This window comes from Hypomesus transpacificus, chromosome 14, assembly GCF_021917145.1.
Source record: "Hypomesus transpacificus isolate Combined female chromosome 14, fHypTra1, whole genome shotgun sequence".
Taxonomy (NCBI): Eukaryota; Metazoa; Chordata; class Actinopteri; order Osmeriformes; family Osmeridae; genus Hypomesus; species Hypomesus transpacificus.
The window spans coordinates 721,748-746,234 of record NC_061073.1 but is presented as its reverse complement, the minus strand read 5'-3'; the positions used below and the strand labels follow the sequence as shown (position 1 = coordinate 746,234).

The 24,487-nt window shown below is 49.5% G+C and overlaps 1 protein-coding gene across 5 annotated transcripts in view; it reads right to left on the bottom strand.

The window, feature by feature from the left end:
* Positions 1–16,763, bottom strand: part of flna (filamin A, alpha (actin binding protein 280)) — a 34,013-nt gene extending 17,250 nt beyond the window's left edge. For 2 of the 5 annotated variants that reach the window (XM_047034634.1, XM_047034635.1), the window contains exons 1-10: positions 16,497–16,763; positions 11,481–11,938; positions 5,040–5,291; positions 4,849–4,946; positions 3,341–3,488; positions 3,128–3,246; positions 2,805–2,882; positions 2,317–2,479; positions 1,536–1,736; positions 12–149 (exon numbers count right to left, since the gene is read on the bottom strand). In XM_047034634.1, coding sequence (XP_046890590.1) covers positions 12–149; positions 1,536–1,736; positions 2,317–2,479; positions 2,805–2,882; positions 3,128–3,246; positions 3,341–3,488; positions 4,849–4,946; positions 5,040–5,291; positions 11,481–11,850 — 1,567 coding nt within the window. In that variant the 5' untranslated portion in view covers positions 11,851–11,938; positions 16,497–16,763. The remainder of the gene's footprint in view (positions 1–11; positions 150–1,535; positions 1,737–2,316; positions 2,480–2,804; positions 2,883–3,127; positions 3,247–3,340; positions 3,489–4,848; positions 4,947–5,039; positions 5,292–11,480; positions 11,939–16,496) is intronic. The other 3 variants (XM_047034636.1, XM_047034638.1, XM_047034639.1) reach the window with 2 other exon arrangements.
* Positions 16,764–24,487: the final 7,724 nt, after the last annotated feature.

Sequence of the window (24,487 nt, the reverse complement as noted above, 5' to 3'; positions counted from 1 at the left end):
GTGTGACTCACTGGGGCCCTTGATGGAGACCTTGAGATCCCCGGTGCCGGCTCCTCGGGTGTAGACCCTGAAGTCTGCTGTCTCCTTCACCCTCAGGCCCTTTGGCTGCAGGCCACGCCCCTTGGCCTGGCACAGGCTGGGGTTACAGGCTGGGGGAGGGAGGGGGCAGAGGGGGGTGGAGCACAGTTTTTAGAAGGGGTGATAATTGTATTTTAAAGCAGACAGGGTAGAATTTCTGAGGAAGTTGTAAGGCTTGTGCTTGAGGCAGCTGCAGCAGGTTAACTATCTCACCTCCAAATCTGTTTAATTTATAGTTAATAATTAAGTTATAATTAGTTAATATATAAGTTAAGTTATAATTTATAGTTATATTTTAAGAGTGAAGAGTAGAATTAAACAGGATCTTATCATTTAGGATTACTCAAGACGGAATACCTCATACATTTTACATTTAGTCAATTAGTCATTTAGCAGACACTCTTATCCAGAGCGACTTACAGTAAGTACAGGGACATTCCCCCCAAGGCAAGTAGGGTGAAGCGCCTTGCCCAAGGACACAACGTCATTTTGCACGGCCGGGAATCGAACCGGCAACCTTCTGATTACTAGCCCGATTCCCTAACCGCTCAGCCACCTGACTCCCTCATAGTTTAACCAGTTGCATAAAAACTAACAAATTGTGCAATCCTGCGTAAAAATGGTCCAACACTATAATGACTTAGGGTGAAGTTTATGTTCTCCCCTTCAACGGATATTTTTAAGCATTTACGCATATTGCATTTCATCAATAAAGAAACCGCTTTGAAACAAGCCAATTTGAACGTCACTATGGCAGTAGCTTAGCTGGATCTTGATTCCAACAGTACAGAAAATAAGCCCCCCCACTATATTAAACATCTCCTCTGCCCTCCCTCCTCATATCATTCCAGACCTGCTCCCTCAGACCACAGAGGAAGTGACATGTCATCTCCACAGGAAATGAGGGGCCATCACAGTGCATGATTAGAAGTGTGTCATGTAGGCCCTGCTGACTCATCACCAGGCAGCCTACAAGCCCCAGAAGAGGGGGCGGGGCTACTGGCGCCAGCAGACAGGAAGCTGTCAGGTGGAGAACAGCACTGGATCAAGTCCTTTTAAGATGTTTGAGGGGAACTTTACACTTGAAAATATTGTGCTTTAGCAAAAATACGAAACACATGCGACCCACACACACACACCACAAACACATGCACACACAGTACCCAAGAGAGATCCCAGGAAACAGGAAATGACAGCAGAAGGAAGATGCCACTCCACAGAGAGAAGAGATACCAGGAGACCTCTGATGGAGAGAGGAGGGGGGAGAGGAGGAGAGAGACAGGGGACAATGGAAAGAGAAAACGAAGAGGCAGAGATAGAGGGAGAGAGAGAAAACCAGTCAGTAGTGAGAGAAGAATTCAAAACCACACATCAGAAACGCACTCCTCTCTGACCTCCTCCTCCCATCTCTCCACCTCCATCCCTTCATCCATCTCTCTCCCCATCCCCTTTCTTACCCTCTCCCACATGGATAGTGAAGGGGCTCTTGCTGATCTGCCCCCCAGCGAAGGTGACATAGATGGAATGCGCCCCCTCCTGGCTGGGTTTGTAGGTGCAGCGGTAGCTGCTGTTGCCCTTGTCTTCCACCACACAGGCCACAGCCTCCCTGCTCCCTGCAGGGTCCAGCACCACCACCTCCACCTCCCCCACCCCCGCCCCTGGGCACACAGGGAGGAAGACACTGTTAGAAGGTTTACAACACACACACCTCCCAAATACCCATACCCCCTCCCCCCCCCCCCCACAAACACTCACCTCCCAAACACGCACACACACAAACACTCACCTCCCAAACACGCACACACACAAACACTCACCTCCCAAACACGCACACACACACAAACACTCACCTCCCAAACACACACACACACAAACACTCGCCTCCCAAACACGCACACACACAAACACTCACCTCCCAAACACGCACACACACAAACACTCACCTCCCAAACAAGCACACACACAAACACTCACCTCCCAAACACGCACACACACAAACACTCACCTCCCAAACACACACACACACAAACACTCACCTCCCAAACACGCACACACACAAACACTCACCTCCCAAACGCGCACACACACAAATTCCCCCCCCCCCACACACACACACACACAAACTCCCCCGCCCCCCTCCCACACACACACACACACCCCCTCCCAAATACCGATACTCACACCTCTACCCCCCACACACACACACCTTCTTCCCCCCCTTCTCCCTCACACACACACCTGCGGTGTAGACATCAAAGTAAGTGGTCTTGTTGGCAATGTTCCCAGTAGGCTCCAGGCCGGGGCCCTGGGCGGTAGCCTTGCTCGAATCCCCCTGGGCCATGCCCACCTCCACCTCAAACGGGCTCTTGGAGATGTTCTGGCCCGCGAACAGCACCGTCACCTGGGAAACACACCATCAACACACCGTCACCAGGGTAACACACCGTCACCAGGGAAACACACCGTCACCAGGGTAACACACCGTCACCAGGGTAACACACCGTCACCAGGGTAACACACCGGCTAAAAGTTAGAGGCGATAGGCTATAAGTTCAAGGCTATAATCTAAAGGTTAGTAACTGAAAGCTAAATGTTAGAAGATGTTACAAGCTAGCTTACAATTGTGAGCTAAAGGCAAGCTAACAGACTAGCAGGCTAACAGACTAGCAGGCTAACAGACTAGCAGGCTAACAGACTAGCAGGCTAACAGACTAGCAGCAGCTTACCTTGTGCATGCCGGTGACTTTGGGGACATAGAAGACGGAGTAGGTTCGGTTCTTATCGTTGTTGGCCGTCACTTTAGCCTGAGGAAAACAGCAGGTCACACACTAACACTATCGTGTGTGCGTGTGTTTATAGGTGTGTGTTTATGTGGGTCTGTATATTTGTGTCTGTGTACATGTTTATACTTGTTTACATACTGTTTGTATGTATGGATCTGTGTGTGAGTGAGTGCATATGTGTTAGTGTGTGTGTGTACACTGTGTAGAGGTGTGTGTGTACACTGTGTAGAGGTGTGTGTGTACACTGTGTAGAGGTGTGTGTGTACCTCCTCTCTGTGTCCTGCAGGGTCCTCCACATACACCAGCACCTCCCCCATCCCAGCGCTGATGGTTTCCACGGTGAACACAGCCTTCTTCATCACCACGTTCCCCATCGGCTCCACACCTGGGGAGGGGGGGGGGGGATTAGCAACTACATGGTGTGTGTGTGTGTATACGCAGTGAGTGTGTGAGTCTACGTAGTGGGTGTGTGTGTGTACCGGGTCCGTAGGCACGAGCCTTCTTGGGGTTGAGTTTGGGGCGGAGCGGAGCTCCTGGCTTCAGCTTGGACTTGGGGAACTGAGACAGGTAGGTCATGACCGAGTGCTCGTCCACGTTGGGGTCGACAATCTCCTCTGGGGTGATCACCTAGGCAACAGAGACACCAGGAGACAGTTGCTGTGTTCATATATTGTTGCCGTGGTGAAGAACAACACATCTGTTGTGATTTCATAACCAGCTAACCACAAACCAGAAGGTCTGTTGTATGTGTGTGTATGGCAGTTGTGCCAACCTCATAATCCAGTTTCCCCATGTACAGGAAGAGACAGACTGAAACTATACACACACCACCACAACACAGTGATGCTTAGAAGCAGAGTTCTTCTCAGCAGAGTTGGTAGTGAGAGTGGAAACTCCCCCAACCACAGAGCAGCCAGCACGCCACCCTGCACGCCAACACCAGCCTGCCTGCACGCCAACACCAGCCTGCCTGCACGCCAACACCAGCCTGCCTGCACGCCAACACCAGCCTGCCTGAACGCCACCCTGCAAGCCAACACTAGCCACCCTGCACACTAACACCAGCCACCCTGCACACTAACACCAGCCACCCTGCACACCAACACCAGCCTGCCTGCACGCCAACACCAGCCACCCTGCACACCAACACCAGCCTGCCTGCACACTAACACCAGCCACCCTGCACACTAACACCAGCCTGCCTGCACACTAACACCAGCCACCCTGCACGCCAACACCAGCCACCCTGGACACCAACACCAGCCACCCTGGACACCAACACCAGCCACCCTGGACGCCAACACCAGCCTGCCTGCACGCCAACACCAGCCTGCCTGCACGCCAACACCAGCCTGCCTGCACACTAACACCAGCCTGCCTGCACACTAACACCAGCCTGCCTGCACACTAACACCAGCCTGCCTTCACACTAACACCAGCCTGCCTTCACACTAACACCAGCCTGCCTTCACACTAACACCAGCCTGCCTTCACACTAACACCAGCCTGCCTGCACGCCAACACCAGCCTGCCTGCACGCCAACACCAGCCACCCTTCTATCCTGACAACACGATCACACTTTATAATAAGATATAGTACCAGGTTGGTTGGCATTTAGCTTAAACCCAAAGGCAATAGTGTGAAAGTTAGCATGATTATCCCAGGCTAGAAAGGTTAGCTGTAGTGGAGAACAATGTGAAAGTTAGCCTGGTTAGCATTAGCATAAGACAATAGAAAGAAATATTCATATTACCGCAAAATCCCATAGAAAACAATGTTAAAATTACCATGATTAATCCTGACTAGGTCAATCAACATTAGCTTAACCCCATATAAAACTATTTTAGTGTTAGCGTTAGCTTAACCCCATAGAGAACAATGTGAACATTAGCAGGGTTAGTGTTACCTTAACCTCATAGAGCACAATGTTAGCGTTAACATTTTCTGAAGCCCACAGAAAACAATGGTATTGTTAGCATGACTTACCTGAGGGATCCCCAGCCAATCATCAGCCTGCTGCATGGCCTCGCGGGCGTTGTCCACTGGCTTGGTCTGGTCCCACTGGTCCCAGTCAGGACATAGACCTGTGGTCAGGCAGGAGGCAGTCAGCAACACACCTCACACACACCTCACACACACACCTCACAGCACCACCCCCCTCCACCCCCCCTCCATACCGGGAGCACAGCTGTCCACCAGAGCCCCCAGAGCACGGCCACTCTGCCAGTCCCTGCTGAAGTTGGTGATGGGCATCTCCGGGACCTTGTTCTGGATCCACCCCAGGAGCCTCTGCTTGGGGGTCTTCTGCCGGCTCTCCTCCGTCTCCTCGTCCTCGTCCCACATGGGCATGGAGATGGAGTAGTGCAGGATCAGGGTCCAGATCAGACCCAGGATCAGCTTCAGGTTCCCATCCACGATGGCCTTGGAATCTGAGGGTCACAGGTCAGATTAGGGTTCATGTCACATACACACGGAGGGGGGGGTGAGGGGCGGGTGGTTGTTGCAAGGTTAGAGAGAGTTTTACGTATTGTGTAACGTGTGTGTGCACGCGCATGTGTGTGTGTGTGCGCAGGTCTGTGCTTGCTGCAGGTATGTGCTTGCTCTTCATATTTCCACACACCAGGGTGTGTCACTTTCTGACATTACTCCACACCAACACAGGCCCCAACACCAACACATTACTCTACCCCAACACAGGCCCCAACACCAACACATTACTCCACACCAACACCAACACACCCCAAAACTAGCTGACAGATCAAAGTAGCCACTAGTTGCTTTTTTTCAGGAAAATTGGATTCCAGTGGCTTGTTGCATGAAGACTACATTTACATGTAGTCATTTAGTAGACAATCTTATCCAGAGCGACTTACAGTAAGTACAAGGACATTCCCCCAAGGCAAGTAGGGTGAAGTGCCCAAGGACAATGTCATTTGGCACGGCCAGAAATTGATCCGGCAACCTTCTGATTACTAAGCCGATTCCCTTACCACTCAGCCACCTGACTCCCAAGACTAACACGTTACTGTAATAATGTAAAACCAGCTACTCTGCTCACAGTTTGAGGCCAAAATGTGAGAACACTGGTCCAGGATATGATGTCACTGGTAACAGTTTGGGACCATTAAGTGAGGTCACTAGTCCAAGATGTGATGTCACTGGTAACAAATTGGGACCAGGATGTGAGGTCACTAGTCCAGGATGTTGGTAGGGAAGCACATTCTGAACGCCACAACTACAGATATGGTCATGAATTTAATGTATACAAACACTTAAAACATGGCTAGATGCTACAGTGAGTGTTGTGTTTAAGAGCGATGTGTAAATGTGTATGTACGTGTGTGTGTGTATATACATGCACGTGTGTGTGTGTGTGTACTTGTGTGTTTAACATTGTGTGACTATTAGATTCCTGTGTCTGAAAGCCACCAAGCACGAGAGGAATCTGCTTCCTCAGACCGCAGGGCTGAGATCCAGACCTTATACGGACCCAGACCAGAACATTCCCCCCAGAGTTACTCATACCCCCCCGTGTGTGTGTGTGTGTGTATGTATGTGTTGAGAGACAGTGAAAGCAAAGGGGTATTCGTGTTTGTGTACATGTGTATGAGAATGTGTGTGTGTGTTTGCATGTGTATGCGTGAGGGTGTGTGTGTGTATGTGTATGTGTGTGTCCTCTCCCCCTGACTCTCATGACTCAACTGTCTGGCTTGCTGTGACCTCTATGACATCATCACAACCCTTAACCCCAAGTCTGACCCCTGACCCCTGTCTCAGAGGAGTGGGGATTGTTGGGGATGGAGGGGAGAATCAGGGGAATACAAAATGTGGATGAAAGGACCAGGCATTTCTATGACTACAGTCCTGGTGTGTCTGCACCAGGCGTTTCCCTGACTACAGTACTGGTCTTCATCAGGCGTTTCCCTGACTACAGTACTGGTCTACACCAGGCGTTTCCCTGACTACAATACTGGTCTACACCAGGCGTTTCCATGATTAAAAACAAAATCCAGTCGTAGAACATTTGAACTTTGATGTTCTAAATGAGTTGCTGTGAAAATCCCATTCTCTGATTCTAAATCTGCTTAGACTGCTGGTGGAAGTGAACAGGGGTCCGGTCTGCAAAACCAGGTGAGGGTGTAGGATAGTATAGGAGGGAGTAGGGTGGTGTAGGATAGTATAGGAGGGAGTAGGGGGGTGTAGGATAGTATAGGAGGGAGTAGGGTGGTGTAGGATAGTATAGGAGGGAGTAGGGTGGTGTATGGTAGTGACCACACCAAACTGTCATCCAGCCCAGACAGAACATTCAGAGGAAATATCTCACATTCCAAGCTAGCCTTATCAAGACACATGACACACATATACAGGGCTATGGGCAGTAGTCTTCCCTCCTTGGCATGCATAAACACACACCATGTTTGGTGATTATACACCCTAACACAGGAATACCAGAGCTGTGAAGAAGGCTTAGAGACTTGCTGGTAAAATATAAAAAGAGTTCCATGGAGAATCTAACCAGGGTTCAATATGTTTATAGTTGAATTCACATCAGTGTAATTTCTACTGGTTCTCCTATATCTCTGGGTCAAGCCTTAAAACCCCTCCCTTCCTCTCTCCTTCCCTCTCTCCCTTCTTCCCTTCCTCTCTTCTTCCCTCCCTCTCTGTTCTTAATCTGCCTCTCCCACCAGAGGCCCTACAGCCTCTACATTTCCTCTCCTTCCTTCCTCCCCCCCTCCGCTGGAAGGGCTCCTTCTGGTTTTGTATCCTTAAAAGGGTCGAAGTGTTGAGCGGCTGGCAGCCCTCCCACCCTCTCAGCTCCGGTTACAGAGGGAGGAGGAGGAGGGATGAGAGGAGGGATGAGAGGAGGGAGGAAAGAAAAAGTAAGAGAAAGACTGAAAAGTGCTGTGTGAGACATTTTTAAAGCCCACACTGGCAGTGTGTTTCTGGGAGAGGAGAGGGCACTGGCTCTGACTGAAAGACGAACGAGGGGGAAGGAAAAGAGGGGTGTGGAACAGAGGGATAGAGAAGAGGAGCTGTAAAAGAGGAGAGGAGAGAACTAGGGAAGATCACTGGAGAAAGAACCAGAGAGAGAGGGGGGGGGAGGGAGAAGACAGTGGAGAAGATAGTAGTAACACGTCTTTGAGTGCTGTGTGTTGGCAATGGCCAGCAAGGCCTCGTCCAATCACTGGCGAGGAAAATGTTGTCCAATCACTGACCAACCAGACAGGAAGTTATGTTAATGATAATCAACAGGAAGTGAACCATTTAAACAATTAGAGGTCCTCTCTCCCTATCTCTCTCTCTCCTAGATCTTGTTAGGAAGTTTCTCAGACTGAGTTTCACTGATGTTGTAAAGTAAAATGACCACAATAGTAATTCTGGTCTCTATGCTACACCACAGAGCATGTTGTAGAGAATATATTCTATACCAGACAACATGTAGAGAATATATTCTAGAACAGGCTGCTCTACTAAACAGGCCACATTATCTCACGCAAGCTGGTGGAGTGGATTGGTCAAGCGCACACACACACAAAATTGTGAATGAATATAACTTCCCTAATCTAATATTCCTATCTCCGGCTTAGTATCTGCACACACTCATGGTGAATATGTGTCACACACACAGACACATATATATATGTATGTCACTAAGTTCACTAAGTTAGGTGTTCTGTGGTGTCAGTATGGAGACAGAGCCACTGGACCACTCAGGTGGTTCCCTCTCCTTGTCCCCTAGATCCCTAGCTCTGTGCGAAGAAAGGTGGGGAGAGAGAAGGAGAGGAGGGGAGAGAGAAGGAGAGGAGGGGAGAGAGAAGGAGAGGAGGGGAGAGAGAAGGAGAGGAGGGGAGAGGACAACCTGCCATAGCTTAACAGACTAAACTGATTATTGATTTTCCAAACATTCCAGTAGCTTATAACAGCCCTTCCACACCCAAACCAGCAGAAACAGCACTCACTCAAACCAGCAGAAACAGCACTCACTCAAACCAGCAGAAACAGCACTCACTCAAACCAGCAGAAACAGCACTCAATCAAACCAGCAGAAACAGCACTCATTCAAACCAGCAGAAACAGCACTCATTCAAACAAGCAGAAACAGCACTCATTCAAACCAGCAGAAACAGCACTCACTCAAACCAGTAGAAACAGCACTCATTCAAACCAGTAGAAACAGCAGTCACTCAAACCTGGGGGATGTTTGTTGCCCCCCCCCCACACACACACACACACACAACAAGCTCTAACACCTACACCCATGCACACACACACCTACTCAACAAGCACAAACACTTGCACACCCCTCAACCCTAAAGCACAAACACACACCCTACAAGCGCACAACACACACACACAAACACCACATTCCTCTGGCAGAGAGACATCGCAGAGCTGTCTGTCCACACAGAGACAGTTCATAAAGAAACACTATGCTGCAATAAAAACATGCATCACATATTACACCACACACACACACACACACGCGCACAATCACACAGCCAGGAGATTCTGTATGAGATTCTGAGAATGTTGAGCTCCTCTCCTGCTGCTGCTCTACTGACCCTCTGACACACAGGTCAGGGGTCAAGGGTCAGGGGTCGAACCCAACCACGATGGGGCAGGTAAACTGCTGAGTCAGCAAGGCCAAGACATGACTGCTCTGAGGACAGATCTAGAGAGGACAGATCTAGAGAGGACAGATCTAGGATGAGGACAGTCCTTGATCTAGAGAGGATAGATACAGGAAGAGAGAGACGGAGGGCGGAAGGGAGGGAGAGAGAGAGGGTGGTGTTGTGGTCTGGGTGTGTCTGGTTTCTGTAGTGAAATGAGGAAGTGGAGAACAGAGGGAGTTGCTCTCTAACGGTCACATGACCTCCCACCCTGCCCTCCAATGCCCCCTTCCATGCCCGCCTTCCATCCCCCCTATTACCCCCACCCTACCCACTCAATTTCCCCACCATTTCCGACACCCCCATCCTGCTGGATCCAAAATCAGGGACTAGCTGGCTGGATAGGGCTGGCTGACTGGCTGGATAGGACTGGCTGGATGTCTCTCTACTTTTCCAGTCAAAAGATAGAAAACCTGCTAGTGAGGACAGGAGTCTGCTAGTGAGGACAGGAGTCTGCTAGTGAGGACAGGAGTCTGCTAGTGAGGACAGGAGTCTGCTAGTGAGGACAGGAGTCTGCTAGTGAGGACAGGAGTCTGCTAGTGAGGACAGGAGCCTGCTAGTGAGGACAGGAGTCTGCTGGTGAGGACAGGAGTCTGCTAGTGAGGACAGGAGCCTGCTAGTGAGGACAGGAGTGCTAGTGAGGACAGGAGCCTGCTAGTGAGGACAGGAGTCTGCTAGTGAGGACAGGAGCCTGCTAGTGAGGACAGGAGCCTGCTAGTGAGGACAGGAGCCTGCTAGTGAGGACAGGAGCCTGCTAGTGAGGACAGGAGCCTGCTAGTGAGGACAGGAGCCTGCTAGTGAGGACAGGAGCCTGCTAGTGAGGACAGGAGTCTGCTAGTGAGGACAGGAGTCTGCTAGTGAGGACAGGAGCCTGCTAGTGAGGACAGGAGCCTGCTAGTGAGGACAGGAGCCTGCTAGTGAGGACAGGAGTCTGCTGGTCATCCCTGCTGGTCATCCCTCTCTGCAGAATGATACCGCTTCTGTAAAGTTGTGTCCCATAAGGTTATGTACCTACAATAAAGTTGCATACTATAACGATGTAAAGTTATGTACTATAAGGTTCTGTTACTTTTACAAAGTAGACTAGATAAGGTGGTGTACTATGCAGGTTTGTGCTATGAAGTCAGGCTATGTACTGTGGGTCAGCTTTGGCACAGGACGACCAAAGATACACAAGTTGAAATCTCTCTCTCCAGTTTGTCATCGGCCAGACTACGCGCTTAAGGAGGTCCGCCCCGGTCTGGCCAGGCCTGTACCGTTTACCGGTCTACAGCAGAGACCGAAGCCGGGGACTCCACTACGGCCGACTCCCGAAAACTGCGCGCCTCAAATTTCGACAGTTGAGAATGCGTTTAACTAGCAGGCACACAAACATTTTCGTTTCTTCAAGAAAACCTCAAACTAGCTTCTGTCTCGCTTTAGCAGCTAACTCCCAACGGAAGGGCGGACACGTGTGATTTCACAATTTCCCAAATCTAACGGTATTCTGTAAAGGCATGACTTTGCATGACTTTTTTCTGCTATTGCGTACAGGTCACAGTGTGCCAAATAAACGTTAACACAATGCTGCCAAAGACAGCGTCGGTGTCGCTTGAACGAGCGTTTCAGTGAGCAGTTTATCTCCTGGGTTACTGCAAACTTAGTCCAACCTAACTTGGAATGGGACACTTCAGCTCGTTTCTGCTCCAATTCCCCGTTCACCGCACTCACCCATGCACGCACTGAGCAGCGGCGGGGGGAGACCGCTCGGTAGCCTAGCTTACACAGGGAGGTAGGGGGTAGAGGGTAACTAGCAGAGCCACCTGTGGCTGGTTCAAGCTAGGTGAGGGAGGGTACAGGCTGAGAAGTTAGCCTGCAGACCCGGTGACGTTTGGCGTGTTCAACCAAACAGCCGTCAATCAATTAGTTACCGTTAAAAACCTCTAACCGGATCGTCGCTCAACTCACCTATGGACACCAGCTTGATGTTTTCCCGGTCCAGAAACTCGAGAGCCACGGACACATTCTCCAGCTGCATCTGTCTGAAGGTGGGCCGCTGGTTGTACTTTCTAAACATCTTCTTCTGCGACAGGACTTCTAGGAGCCCGATGAGCCGGAGCCCATCTCCTAGGTCGGTCTGCAGGTTCGCGATCCGTTTGTTGACGCATTTCAGGTGCTCGTTAGACCAGCGGGTGAACGTGTTCTGCTGGATCTTCTTCCACGGCGCGTCCTCGGCCAGGTCCTTCTCCGTTGCGGGCATGTCTGCGTCCTTGTCCGGGGAGAGAGCGTTGGGAGCGGGCGCGGCGCTCTGGTGGAGGCGGGGGTGCGCGCTGCTCATTTTTATGGTCTCTGGTCGGTCTCCGTTCGCTGGCTGGATTTTTGGGTGGAGTCAGTTCAGCCTCGCGCCGCTCCCTCTCACTATGTTACTAGGAGTAAGAAGGAGAGAGAGAGAAGAAAAAAGTGAGCAACTGCAAACCTCTTATAGCCTGCAGTCGTGCAATTCTCAACATTTCCCAAAAGCGTATGAATCACGTTCGCGTTTGTCCAAGACAACAATGCGGCGGTTAGTCATGGAGACTTCTTCTGATGGGCGTGCTCAAGGAAGAGCAACAACTGATTTTTTAACTCCATAAAAACTGTGAACATGAAATGTTGCTCACCCACGGCCCTGTCACCGGGCCGTGTCCAAATCAAATCGACCCGTCATTTTCAGTTGATAGTATTAAGCTGGTTATTGATGTATGTTCAAAACTGTTTCATGTTCACTAAAAGATAGGGGTCTAGGGACTACCAATGTCACATACAAACAAGCCAGCTGTTTAAGCCAAGCAGAGAGAGAGAGAGACAGAGATGGGGAGAGAGAGAGAGAGAGAGAGAGAGAGAGAGAGAGAGAGAGAGAGAGAGAGAGAGACAGAGACAGAGATGGGGAGAGAGAGCTCTGATTTATCTATATTGAGGGACACTCCCACATTCAATCTGATTGACCCCAGGGCTGAGAAAAACCTACGACCACACCCAACTACACACACACATGCACGCACAGACATGCACACAAAAACACACACTCACATATAGACACACCACCCCGCACACCTGCATACACTCACGCACGCTCTCACACCTGTATCTACTACAGGGTGCTGGTGGTCACTTGAACATTCTAGCAGTCCGATTGGCCCCAGGGCTAAGATACAACCAGGACCACACCCTCAGTCACACAACTACACACACACTCCCTCACAGACACACTCCCTCACAGACACACGTCCTCACACACTCACAAACACCAATTCTCTGGATCAGGAAACAGGCGTAGGAGACAGTCTGGTAAACAGCGTGTTACACAGGCCTGAGCATGACTGGGAGGTAGCAGAGGCAGATCTAGTGTGTGTGTGTGTGTGTGTGTGAGTGTGTGTGTGTGAGTGAGTGAGTGAGTGAGTGAGTGAGTGTGTGTGTGTGTGTGTGTGTGTGTGTGTGTGTGAGTGAGTGTGTGTGTGTGTGTGTGTGTGTGTGTGTGTGTGTGAGTGTGTGTGTGTGTGTGTGTGTGTAGTGCTCTGTGAGGGCGCAGGGTCGGAGGCTGGAGTAAATATTAGTGTGTCAGATGGACACACACACGCCGCCAAGTATGACATCACCATGGAGACAGGGCGGAAAGGGGAGGAGCCATTGTCATAACACAGATGTGTGCGTGTGTGTGTGCATGCATTTGTGGGTGTATGTGTATATGGGTGTGTGGGTTTGTATGTCAATATGTCTGCATTTCTGTGTGTATGTGTTTGTATGTCTATATCTGTCTGTATGTGTGAAGGAGGAGCTTGTATTCTAACTGGCCTCCACCCCGGCCTCCACCCTATTCTCTACCCCAGCCTCCACCCCAGCTTTCACCCCAGCCTCCACCCTATTCTCTACCCCAGCCTCCACCCCAGCTTTCACCCCAGCCTCCACCCTAACCTCCACCCCGGCCTCCACCCTAACCTCCACCCCAGCCTCCACCCCGGTCACCAACGTAACCTCTACCCCAGCCTCCACCCCGGCCACCAACGTAACCTCTACCCCAGCCTCCACCCCGGCCTCCACCACGGCCTTCACCCCGGCCTCCACCCCGGCCTCCACTCCAGCCTCCACCCTAACCTCCACCCCGGCCTCCACTCCAGCCTCCACCCTAACCTCCACCCCAGCCTCCACCCCGGCCTCCACTCCAGCCTCCACCCTAACCTCCACTCCAGCCTCCACCCTAACCTCTACCCCAGCCATACCCTAAACCAGTGGTTCTTAACCCTGGTCCTCAGGGACCCTCTGTCCTGCATGTTGGAGATGTTTCCCTGCTCCATCACACCTGATTCACATGAATGGTCAGAAGCAGGCTTCCACTCAGCTGGATAACAACCCATTCATTTGCACCAGGAGTGTTGGAGCAGGGAAACATCTCAAACACACAGGACAGAGTGCCCTGAGGCCCAGGCTGAACACCCCTGTTCTAGATATGATCCCGTTTCCCTTCAGCACACACACACACACACAGTGAGAGATGTAGAGAGAGAGGTGCAGGGAGAAACTGAGAAAAAGGAAAAAAGGAAGAGAGAGTGATATGGAGAGGAAGAGAAAGGGGGAGAGGCAGAATATTAGAGCGAGAAAGAGACAGAACTTTAGAGAGACAAGGGGGAGAAAGAAAAATTAGAGAGAGAGAAGGAAACAGAATATTGGAGAGAAGGAGAGAGAAAGGAAAGAGAGAGAGGGAGGGGTGTTTCTTGCCTAAATAAGGAGACTGGATGCTTCACATGGACACTAGCCAGAAGGAATGTTTGCTCTCTCTCTCTGTGTGGGTGTGTATGTGTGTGTGTGTTAGATTAATGGGTGTATTTTACTGGAGTTGTTAGACTGGGGGGGGTCTGGGAATTCCTCAAACTACCCCCACAACCATAAACACAAACACACACCACACAAACACACACACCCACACATACACAGAGAAGTATTTAGAACAACAGGATGGTGATACAGCAGTTTTACTGCTGTCTCCAGAGACACTAACTATAATTTACTATTTAATGGAGTCATGATAGAGAAAATGGAAACATACGTACATCTACAGTGGGATAAAGAAAGAGCGTTAGAGAGAGAGAGCAGGAGAGAGATGACTTGACAGTTTTCACATAGCTCTCTGGCTCCACCTAGTGGACATTTGGGAGTATTGGACCATGTGTCTCCTGACCCCTCATCTCCTCTTCACTATTCGGTCATGTGTGTTTTTATGGTAATCATGGAGAGGAGAAAAGAAAGGAGTGAGGAAAGGAGAGGAGAGGAAAGGAGAGGATAGGAAAAGAAAGGAGAGGAGAGGAGAGGTTAGGTTAGGTTGGAATGTCAGCAACTTCTACAACCCTCTTTTCTCTCTCTCTAGTAAGACTCCTCTCTCTCTGTCTAGTAACTCTCTCTCTCCTCTCTCCCCTACCTTCCCCAAGAAACAGGAAGAGAGCATAGCAGAGGCAGTAGAGATTAGGTTAACCACACACTAACCACAGGCCCTGCACAAACACACTAAAAATGACAAGCATGGATGCACACACACATACACATTTATCTGCACACATGCGAACGCACACACACGCATCCGTGTTGTGTCAGAGTGAGGCGTTCTGATTACAGCGAGTGTCTCTGGTGTGTGATGTGTCTTACCATCACCATCATCACCATCTCCACAACCATAATCACCATCATCACCATCTCCACAACCATAATCACCATCATCACCATCTCCACAACCATAATCACCATCATCACCATCTCCACAACCATCATCACCATCATCACCATCTCCACAACCATAATCACCATCATCACCATCTCCACAACCATCATCACCATCTCCACAACCATCATCACCATCATCACCATCTCCACAACCATCATCACCATCATCACCATCTCTATAACCATCATCACCATCATCACCATCATCATCTCTATAACCATCATCACCATCATCACCATCATCATCTCTATAACCATAATCATTGTCTTTATCTTTCTGATCACCCCCACTCCACCCTCCTCTCTCTCTCTCTCTCTCTCTCTCTCTCTCTCTCTCTCTCTCTCTCTCTCTCTTTCTCTTTCCCTAACAGAAGGGAGTGATGTCAGTGACAACCAGTTAACAGACGTTGCTCCACAGACCCCGGAGCGCCAAGCTGCCGTGTCCGTCACGCTGATCGTGACTGATCAACTTCATTGGATGGTGCGCGGCCGGGTTTCGCCGCGGGGGGCGCACGTGGCCTCCGCAGTGCCCCCGGTAAAGCAGGAGCTTAGGACATTGTCCGTGTTTTACCTTATTTGGTGCGGAGCCCTTAATTGTCATACCGGGGAGATGCTCCACCGGACTTCGAGTGCGTGTGAGCGCACGTTCCTGCCTAACTTCCCTCAAACAAATGTTCAAGCGCGTGCTCTACCGGTCTGTTACACGTTTGGAATGAAGCTATAGATTTACGGTGTCAGGCACTCAGTGACTTTACTCTGAGCGTGGCTCACCTTTCTCGCCCCCCACCCCCCGCAATACACTTTACAGCAGCAACACGAATACAAACCATCAGCGGTATGGGAGAATTGACGTTCACTCAGCAGGGCAGGGTTACCGTAGCAGCGGGGCACACAGCAGCCTGTACGCTAAGACCCCCCGCTACTCTTCCGTCCCACCCCCGGGCGCAGTCCCCGACCTCAGCCTCCCCTCTCCTCACTGCGCATCTCCTCGGGTCAGATAAGCGCCATCATGCTCAACAGTAAATCAATCAATATACATTTAACAACCAATCAATCAATATATATCGATCCACTTGGGTACAGATTGTGCTCCCCGTTAACGGTGGCTCTCGTGGTAAAAGAGATGTCCTCGTTGTCTGTATAGTAAAATCCTACGGCTGACAGTCCACAGATTAACTTCGCCAAACCCGCACGAGCTCAGAGACTAGGTCAGAGACGAAGTGGTCAGACACTTACATGTTCAGACGGTTATGTCGGGGGTTCGTCTGCAGGTCTTTATATCGCTATCCGTAGTCCGTCCGCTGCTCGGTGCGCGTGAAGCTCAGACGCGAGATTGTGAGTGTGTGTGTGGGAGTGTGATTGTGTGAGTTCGCGCTGGGTCCCTCCCCGCGCGCAGTGCCCTGGGGAATGGCTGTTCTGCGAACTCGCAGAAAGAAAAGAGAGAGAGGGAGTTACTGTGTTCCTCTGTACCTCTCCTTCTCTAGCGTCCAGGTTCCTACCGCGAGAGCCTTAATTGGTAAAGTATTACAAAGACGGCCTCGTTCTCCGTCCTTCTTCACGGAGGTGACGTCATGACCGCGCCTCTGGATTTTAGAGGTATGATGTCACCGGCATCAGTGCCTTTGTGGAGCAAGTGGAGATGGGTTGCCTACCTTGTGTGTGTGTGTGTGTGTGGGGGGGGGGGGGGGGGTAGGGTGTAGGGGGGAGTAAGGGTGTGGTGGGGTGTAAAGTGTAGGTGTGTGTGTGTGGGGGGGGGGGGGCTGTGCTCTCTGTGACCCCACCATTGTCTTTTCCTGTTACCAGGTTGTTTCCAGTGAACATGGAAAAGAACTGCCTCGCTAGGAAGCATAGGGTGTGTGTGTGTCTGCGTGTATGTGTGTGTGTGTGTCTGCATGTGAGTGTGTGTGAGTGAGTGAGTGTGTGTGAGTGTGTGAGTGTGTGTGTGTGTCTGCGTGTGTGTGTCTGTGTGTGAGTGTGTGTGTGTGAGTGTGTGTGTGAGTGTGTGTGTGTGTGAGTGTGTGAGTGTGTGTGTGTGTCTGCGTGTGTGTGTCTGCGTGTGAGTGTGTGTGAGTGTGTGTGTGTCTGCGTGTGAGTGTGAGTGAGTGTGTGTGTGTGTGTGTCTGTGTGTGAGTGTGTGTGTGAGTGTGTGCTCCAGCTGAGAGTTGGAATGTTGGGTTTGGTCAGTGCCCTCCACTCACACTGCCTCTGTTAGAGGGGGAGGGGGAGAGAGAGGGAGAGAGGGGAGACGAGGGGAGACGAGGGGCAGGGGGGAGAGGGGGGAGAGAGGGGAGAGAGGGGGAGAGAGGGGAGGGGGGAGACGAGGGGGAGAGAGGGGGGACGAGGGGCAGAGGGGAGAGAGGGGGAGAAAGGGGAGACGAGGGGCAGGGGGGAGAGAGGGAGAGAGAGGGGAGAGAGGGGGAGAGAGGGGAGACGAGGGGAGACGAGGGGAGACGAGGGGGGAGAGAGGGGAGGGGGGAGACGAGGGGGAGAGAGGGGGGACGAGGGGGAGAGAGGGGAGACGAGGGGAGACGAGGGGGAGAGAGGGGAGACGAGGGGGAGAGAGGGGAGGGGGGAGACGAGGGGGAGAGAGGGGGGACGAGGGGCAGAGGGGAGAGAGGGGGAGAAAGGGGAGACGAGGAGCAGGGGGGAGAGAGGGAGACGAGGGGGAGAGAGGGGGGACGAGGGGCAGAGGGGGAGAGAGGGGGAGAAAGGGGAGACGAGGGGGAAACGATGGGGAGAGAGGGGAGACAAGGGGGGAGAAAGGGGAGACGAGGGGGAGAGAGGGGAGACAAGGGGGAGAGAGGGGAGACAAGGGGGAGAGAGGGTAGATGAGGGGGAGAGAGGGGAGACAAGGGGGAGAGAGGGGAGACAAGGGGGAGAGAGGGTAGACGAGGGGGAGAGAGGGGAGACAAGGGGGAGAGAGGGGAGACGAGGGGGAGAGAGGGGAGACCAAGGGGGAGAGAGGGGAGACGAGGGGGAGAGAGGGGAGGGGGGAGAGAGGGGAGACAAGGGGCAGGGGGGAGAGAGGGGAAATGAGGGGGAGAGAGGGGGAGAGAGGGGAGAAAGATATGGGGAGTGAGGGGGAAACAAAAGGAAAACTGTGGGGAGGAAGAGGGGAGGAGGGGGGGGGAGGAGGAGGAGAGAGAAGGGAGAGGAGAGGCCTGAGTGAAACATTATTACACTTAAAGTATACAGAATACGCTTATTTATATATATTAAAGTTGCCAACAATGTGAATGTAAAAATCTGAACATTTGAAGTATACTTCCAGCTGTGTAGAAAGATACTAATAATAATGTATTGAGCTCTCATTTAATTCACTCTTTTTCATCTGGGTGGGGGGGTGATACAGGGAGAGAAAGATATACAGAGAGAGACAGAGGGAGACAGAGACAGAGAGAGAGAGACAGAGAGAGAGATAGAGAGAGAGATAGAGAGAGAGATAGAGAGAGAGAGAGAGGAAGAGAAAGAGGGAGTTGATAGGTGTCTTTAACAACTCATTAAGTTTAAACTCTTGACACATCAGCTAGGGTTAGAGTCAAGCTTCAAGCCTTCCCGACTTGTTTGTGTGTGAGTGTTCATGTGTGTGGTGTGTGAGTGTTCATGTGTGTGGTGTGTGAGTGTTCATGTGTGTGTGTGTGTGTGTGTGTTTATGTGTGTTGTATTAATTAAAGCCAGCTGTGGGTCTGGTCTTGTACTGCTGGTCAGTGACATCATCCAGTGACATCATCCAACAGCGCCACAGCATTCCACTGTCCCAGCTGGGTTACTATGGCAACTTCTAGAACTCCTGTAACCATGATAGGACACCAGATGATCCTGGACCTGGTTGGAACCATGTGCCAGGATCGAACCACACCTGGCACCAGGTCAAACCAGCTGGAACCAGCTGGGACGATTCTGTAGAACCTTACCTGTATAAGAAGCCAGACCAGATCACGTTCTCATCACCTGCTCCTACACAGCACGGAGGGAGGGAGGGAGGGAGGGAAAGGAGGTAGGGAGGGAAAGGAGGTAGGGAGAGGTAGGAGAAGGAGGTATGGAGGGAGAGGTAGGAGAAGGAGGTAGGGAGGGTGGGAAGTACAGTGAGAAATTGAGGAAGGAGGAAGAGACCAGATCACATTCTCATCACCTGCTCCTACAAAGCAGGGAGGGAGGGAGGGAGGGAGGGAGGGAGGGAGGGAGGGAGGGAGGGAGGATTCATCTCTCATATCTCTCTCCTTCCAACCTGTCTTCCCTTTGCTCCTTCTCTCCTTCTCCAACAAGCAGACACATGCACTCCTCTCTCTCTCTCTCTCTCTGTCCTCCCTCCCTCTCTCTCCTCCCTCCCTCTCTCTGTCTCCCTCTCTCTTACTCTCTGTCTCTCTGTCCTCCCTCCTTCTCTCCCTCTCTCTCTCTCTCCTGTCTCTCTGTCTCCCGTCTCTCTGTCTCTTGTCTCTCTCTCTCCCGTCTCTCTGTCTCTCGTCTCTCTCTCCCTCTCTCCCTCTCTGTTTCTCTGTCTCTCTGTCTCTCTGTCTCTCTGTCCTTTTTATTAATAATTAATAATTATTAATAATATACCAACTTGAATAATAATATAAACAAAAAGTTTCAACCTTTCAAAACAATTTTTTTCAAAACATTTTGGGGGAAAACATTTTATTAACCTTTCAACACCTGTTTTTCGAAACTTTTTGGGGTTTAATTCATTATAATTTTTTCATGCCAAAAAAGCTCAATGAACTGAATTGAGAGAGTGTGTTTCCTGAAGTCTATTACTCTTGAATGATAAGGCCGGAGAAAAAGCGTATGTGTGTGTGTGTATATACAGTATTAGCATATGTATAGTGTGTGTATATGAATGTGTGTATGCGTGTGTGTTTTATTAATAAAGTCTTTAAAAGGTAACTCCACTCTGAATGAATCAGAGCGCAGGAATCTATTACAGGCTACTGGTCATTTCGGCACACACACATACACGCACACACACACAAACACACACAAATACACACAGCACACACACACACAAGTGCACACACACACACAAATACACACACATACACATACACACATACAGGCACACACACATACAGTCAAGCACACTCACAGACAAACTATGACATAGTAACACACTGCTGCCCTTTCCCTAACCACAAACAAACCCTTTTATGGTAGTCTCTCTCTCTCTCTCTCTCTCTCTCTCTGTCTCTCTCTCTCTCTCTCTCTCTCTCTCTGTCTCTCTCTCTCTCTCTCTCTCTCTCTCTCTCTCTCTCTCGCTGACCCTATCATTAAAGGGCGTGATAACCCATGTACCTGCAGGCTTCTGTTTTCACCTGATGATGTGTGTGGCTGTTAGTGTGTTTACTAGTGTGTACATATAGGCATGTGTGTGTCTGTATGTATGTGTGTGTGTGTGTTCAGGGGCCTACTGATTTAGAGAGAGAGAAATCAGTCATTCAAGGCAGCTCCCTCCACATTCCTGCCCCCTTATAAGGACACAACTACTGGAGCCAGACTCTTCTTCACCCCCCCCCCCCACACACACACACACACACACACACACACACACAGACTAACTGTGAGTTTAGCTCCATGTGAAATCTCCAATTACATTATATATATATATATATATATATATATATATATATATATATATATATATATATATATATATATATATATATATGACCATCCTCTCCAAATGTCTGAACTAGCCACACAGGCTCACACACACATCTTAGTCAGGTATGTGAGACATCCCTGTCTCCACCTGCATCTGATCTGCATCGCCAGAACCAGATGACCTCACCCTCCAATTAAAACACTGTGGAGTGTGTGTCTGTGTGTGTCTGTGTGTGTGCGGAGGGGCTCTGACACATGAAAGACCCTGGAGAAAAACAGGAAACATAACTTTTCTTAGAGAACATGGAGAGAGAGAAGGAGAAAAAAAGAAAGGGTGAGCAAGAGAGAGATAGAGAGAGTGAGAGAGTGAGCGAGAGAGAGAAACAGAGAGGTAACCTCAGATATAAACAACAAAGTTTGTATCTGAGGTTAGCCCTAACTAGGTTCTTCATCTGCTTGTTCTACCCTGTTGTACTCACTCACACACAAACTCTCACACACACACTCTCACACACACACACACACACTCACAGACACTCTCACACACACACACACACACTGTGTGAGCAATGAGACCTGATGATCTCATGACTGAAGCAGGCAGAACCCTAACCTGTAGAGACAAGATACAGACAGGAGAGATAGGGAGAGATAAAGAGCGAGAAAGAGAGAAGGAGAGAGAAGGAGAGAGAAGGAGAGAAGGAGAGAGAATGAGAGAGAAGGAGAGAGGGAGGGAGAAGAAAGAGAGAAGGAGAGAGAAGAAAGATAGACGGGGGTGAGCGGGGTGAGAGGGGGATGAGAGAGGGTGAGGGGTGAGAGGGGGTGAGGGGGTGAGAGGGGGTGAGGGGGTGAGAGGGGTGAGAGGGGGTGAGAGGGGGCGAGGGGGTGAGAGGGTGAGGGGGATGAGAGAGGCTGCATGAAGTCGAACACACCTGTTTACTCCTATCACAGAGCAAGTCTCTCTCTCATCTCTCTCTCATCTCTATTTCTCTTGCTCTCATCTCTCTTTCTCTCTCTCCACCATTTCAAACGAATATTGTAAAAAAAAAGTTTGATTTTTTTTTTTACAACTTTATAAGGTTGAAAAAATATGTTTTAAACTAAATTTATCAGAAAACACATTTATCCGAAAAGATTGAAAGTTTTTTGGTGAAAAAACGTTTTGGAAAAAAAGGTTAGAAGGTTAGAAAATAACAATAATATATAAACATTAAAAGTTTGAAATCATATTTTCAAAAAGGTTTTGAAATTACAATACTACCCTACGATAGTAACCTACCATTCTACCCTACCATACCTACCATTCAATTGTACCCATGGTCAAAGACAAACATTCATAAATGTGCAGACATACATTCAAAAACAAGCACACATGCTGGTAACAGTGTGGCCATGTGACTGGTAATGAGACTGGTCATGTGACTGGTAAAGAGACTGGTCATGTGACTGGTGAGTGCAGTGCAGATGTGGGTGTGGCACCCTTCCTGTGGCTCTTTGACGGAAGGAGCTCTGGGGTGTGTGTGTGTGTGTGTGAGTGTGTTTGTCTGAGTGTGTGTGTGTGTGTGTTTGACCATGGGTACAGTATATGGGTGTGTTTGGCAGGAAGATGTATCATAATTCATGGGTGTGAATGTGAGTGAGTGTGTGTGCAAGTGTGTGAGCAAGTGTATTTGAGTGAATGTGTGTGCATGCTTGTGTGTTTTTATCAGAGTATGGTTTAAAAGAAATGAACATATGTTTAGGTTTCCATGCTTACCTGTTACACCACCACACTTATACACATAAAACACACACAAACATACAGTTATTCTCAAGTTCAATAGTTCAACAGTACTTTCTTCAGAAGTCCGGTTTGATCATTGAGAGTGACTCAAGAAAGGGAGAGGCCTTTTATGACTCAAGTGCACAGTCACACACACACACAGTCACATACATGCACATACTTACACACACACACCGGCCTGCCTGCACACACCTAACCTGCACACACCAGAGCCACCAGCACATGTGTGGCTAGCATGCATTTCCCCCACTACTTTTCAAAGTGGTAGGGCCCCGCCCCACTACTTTCGACTCTGCGGAGTGTTGAATGCATTAATGTATCTAATTAAAGAAAGAATCAGCCGGTTTACTCTGTTGCCTATCCTTCAAACGAGCATAGATTAAAAAACGAGTCAGTTGCAGGTGGTTACCAAAAAGGTCGATTGTACTGGAAAGAAACAAGGTAGCTATGTCAAACTTCCTCAACGTGTCCCTGTCACAATAAAATGATCATGCAGAGTAGTATGCATTTTTAGCTACTACATGTTAACTAGAAAGCTAACTTGCATTACATTATTAGCGAGCAAGCTCAGTGAGCCTCAAATAATACTACCTACCTAGTTTCTCGCTAGCTAGCTAGGTGGTATTATTTTAAGCTCACTGATTTGTTTGCCACAGGAAATAGATGAAATGATGACCCAAACGATGACACGTGACCCAAAGAGAAAAAAATCCTAGCATAAATTTGGCATGTACTGTAACTATAATTTGTACATGCCTTGGCCGGGTTTCCCAGATTCTCTAAGAAGCTCTTAACGCTAAGAACTTATTAAGAACGTTCGAAGAGCGCTCTAGAACGCTCTTCGAACGCTCTTAATAAGGTTAGCGTTAAGAGCTTCTTAATGAATCTGGGAAACCCGGCCCTTATGTGTAAGTGTCTACTAAGTTACTCAAATGTATGTGAATGTTTACAATTATCCATTGTCAATTAACAAAGAATACAAATAAGACGCAGAAGTTGACTTGTTCATTAAAATATAGACTGGTCCCGAAGAAAGGCCCCCGAAATGTCCCAAATGTCGCCCCCACCTAACCTGCACACACATGCCTGCCTGCACACACCTAACCTGGCAAGACAGACGCTTTTGCAAGATAACAACAACCCGAAATTGCATCTTGCCAAGCTCCGATTTATCTGTTTATACCTGAACCACAGTGTTTAGACCAATCAGTTGCCAATGAAGAACTACTGGCAACTATGGGCATGGTTAGCCAGTGCTAGACGTGATAGGTTTACCAAATATGTTAGATATATATTTTTTAAGTGCCTGCCCTTTTCCAAACTGTTTCCATGGACGCTTTCTCATATGTGTAACAAACTATCTCGGGTCGGGTTAGCTCACAGCGGTGTTGACTGTTGAAATCTTGCATTCAGAACTCTGCTTGATAATGACTGGTTCCTTGACTCTGACTAACCTAATAACTGTTATATGCCCTGTTTGTAGTCTACATCGCTTTTGATAAAAGTGTCTAAATTAATGAAATGACAAAAATGTAACTGTAAATCTTAACTACTCCTAAACCTTCTGGGGTAGAGGCACCGAAGCTGCATAACTCGCACTGCGATATCGATCTAACTGATTCGGTACATCGCGGGCGAAGCTCGGTATACATGACACGTTTGTTGAGTCAAATCCTCTCGGGGTGTTTCAACAACCTCCCAATGTTTTTGTGTTGAAATGGACAGAGAGAACGGAAAGGGAAGGTCGGAACAAGGTTCGAGTTCATCACATTCCATACTGCCATTTCAACTTAGATATTTGTTCTGCGTGACGCATTAAGATACACCATTTAGGCTACAGAAA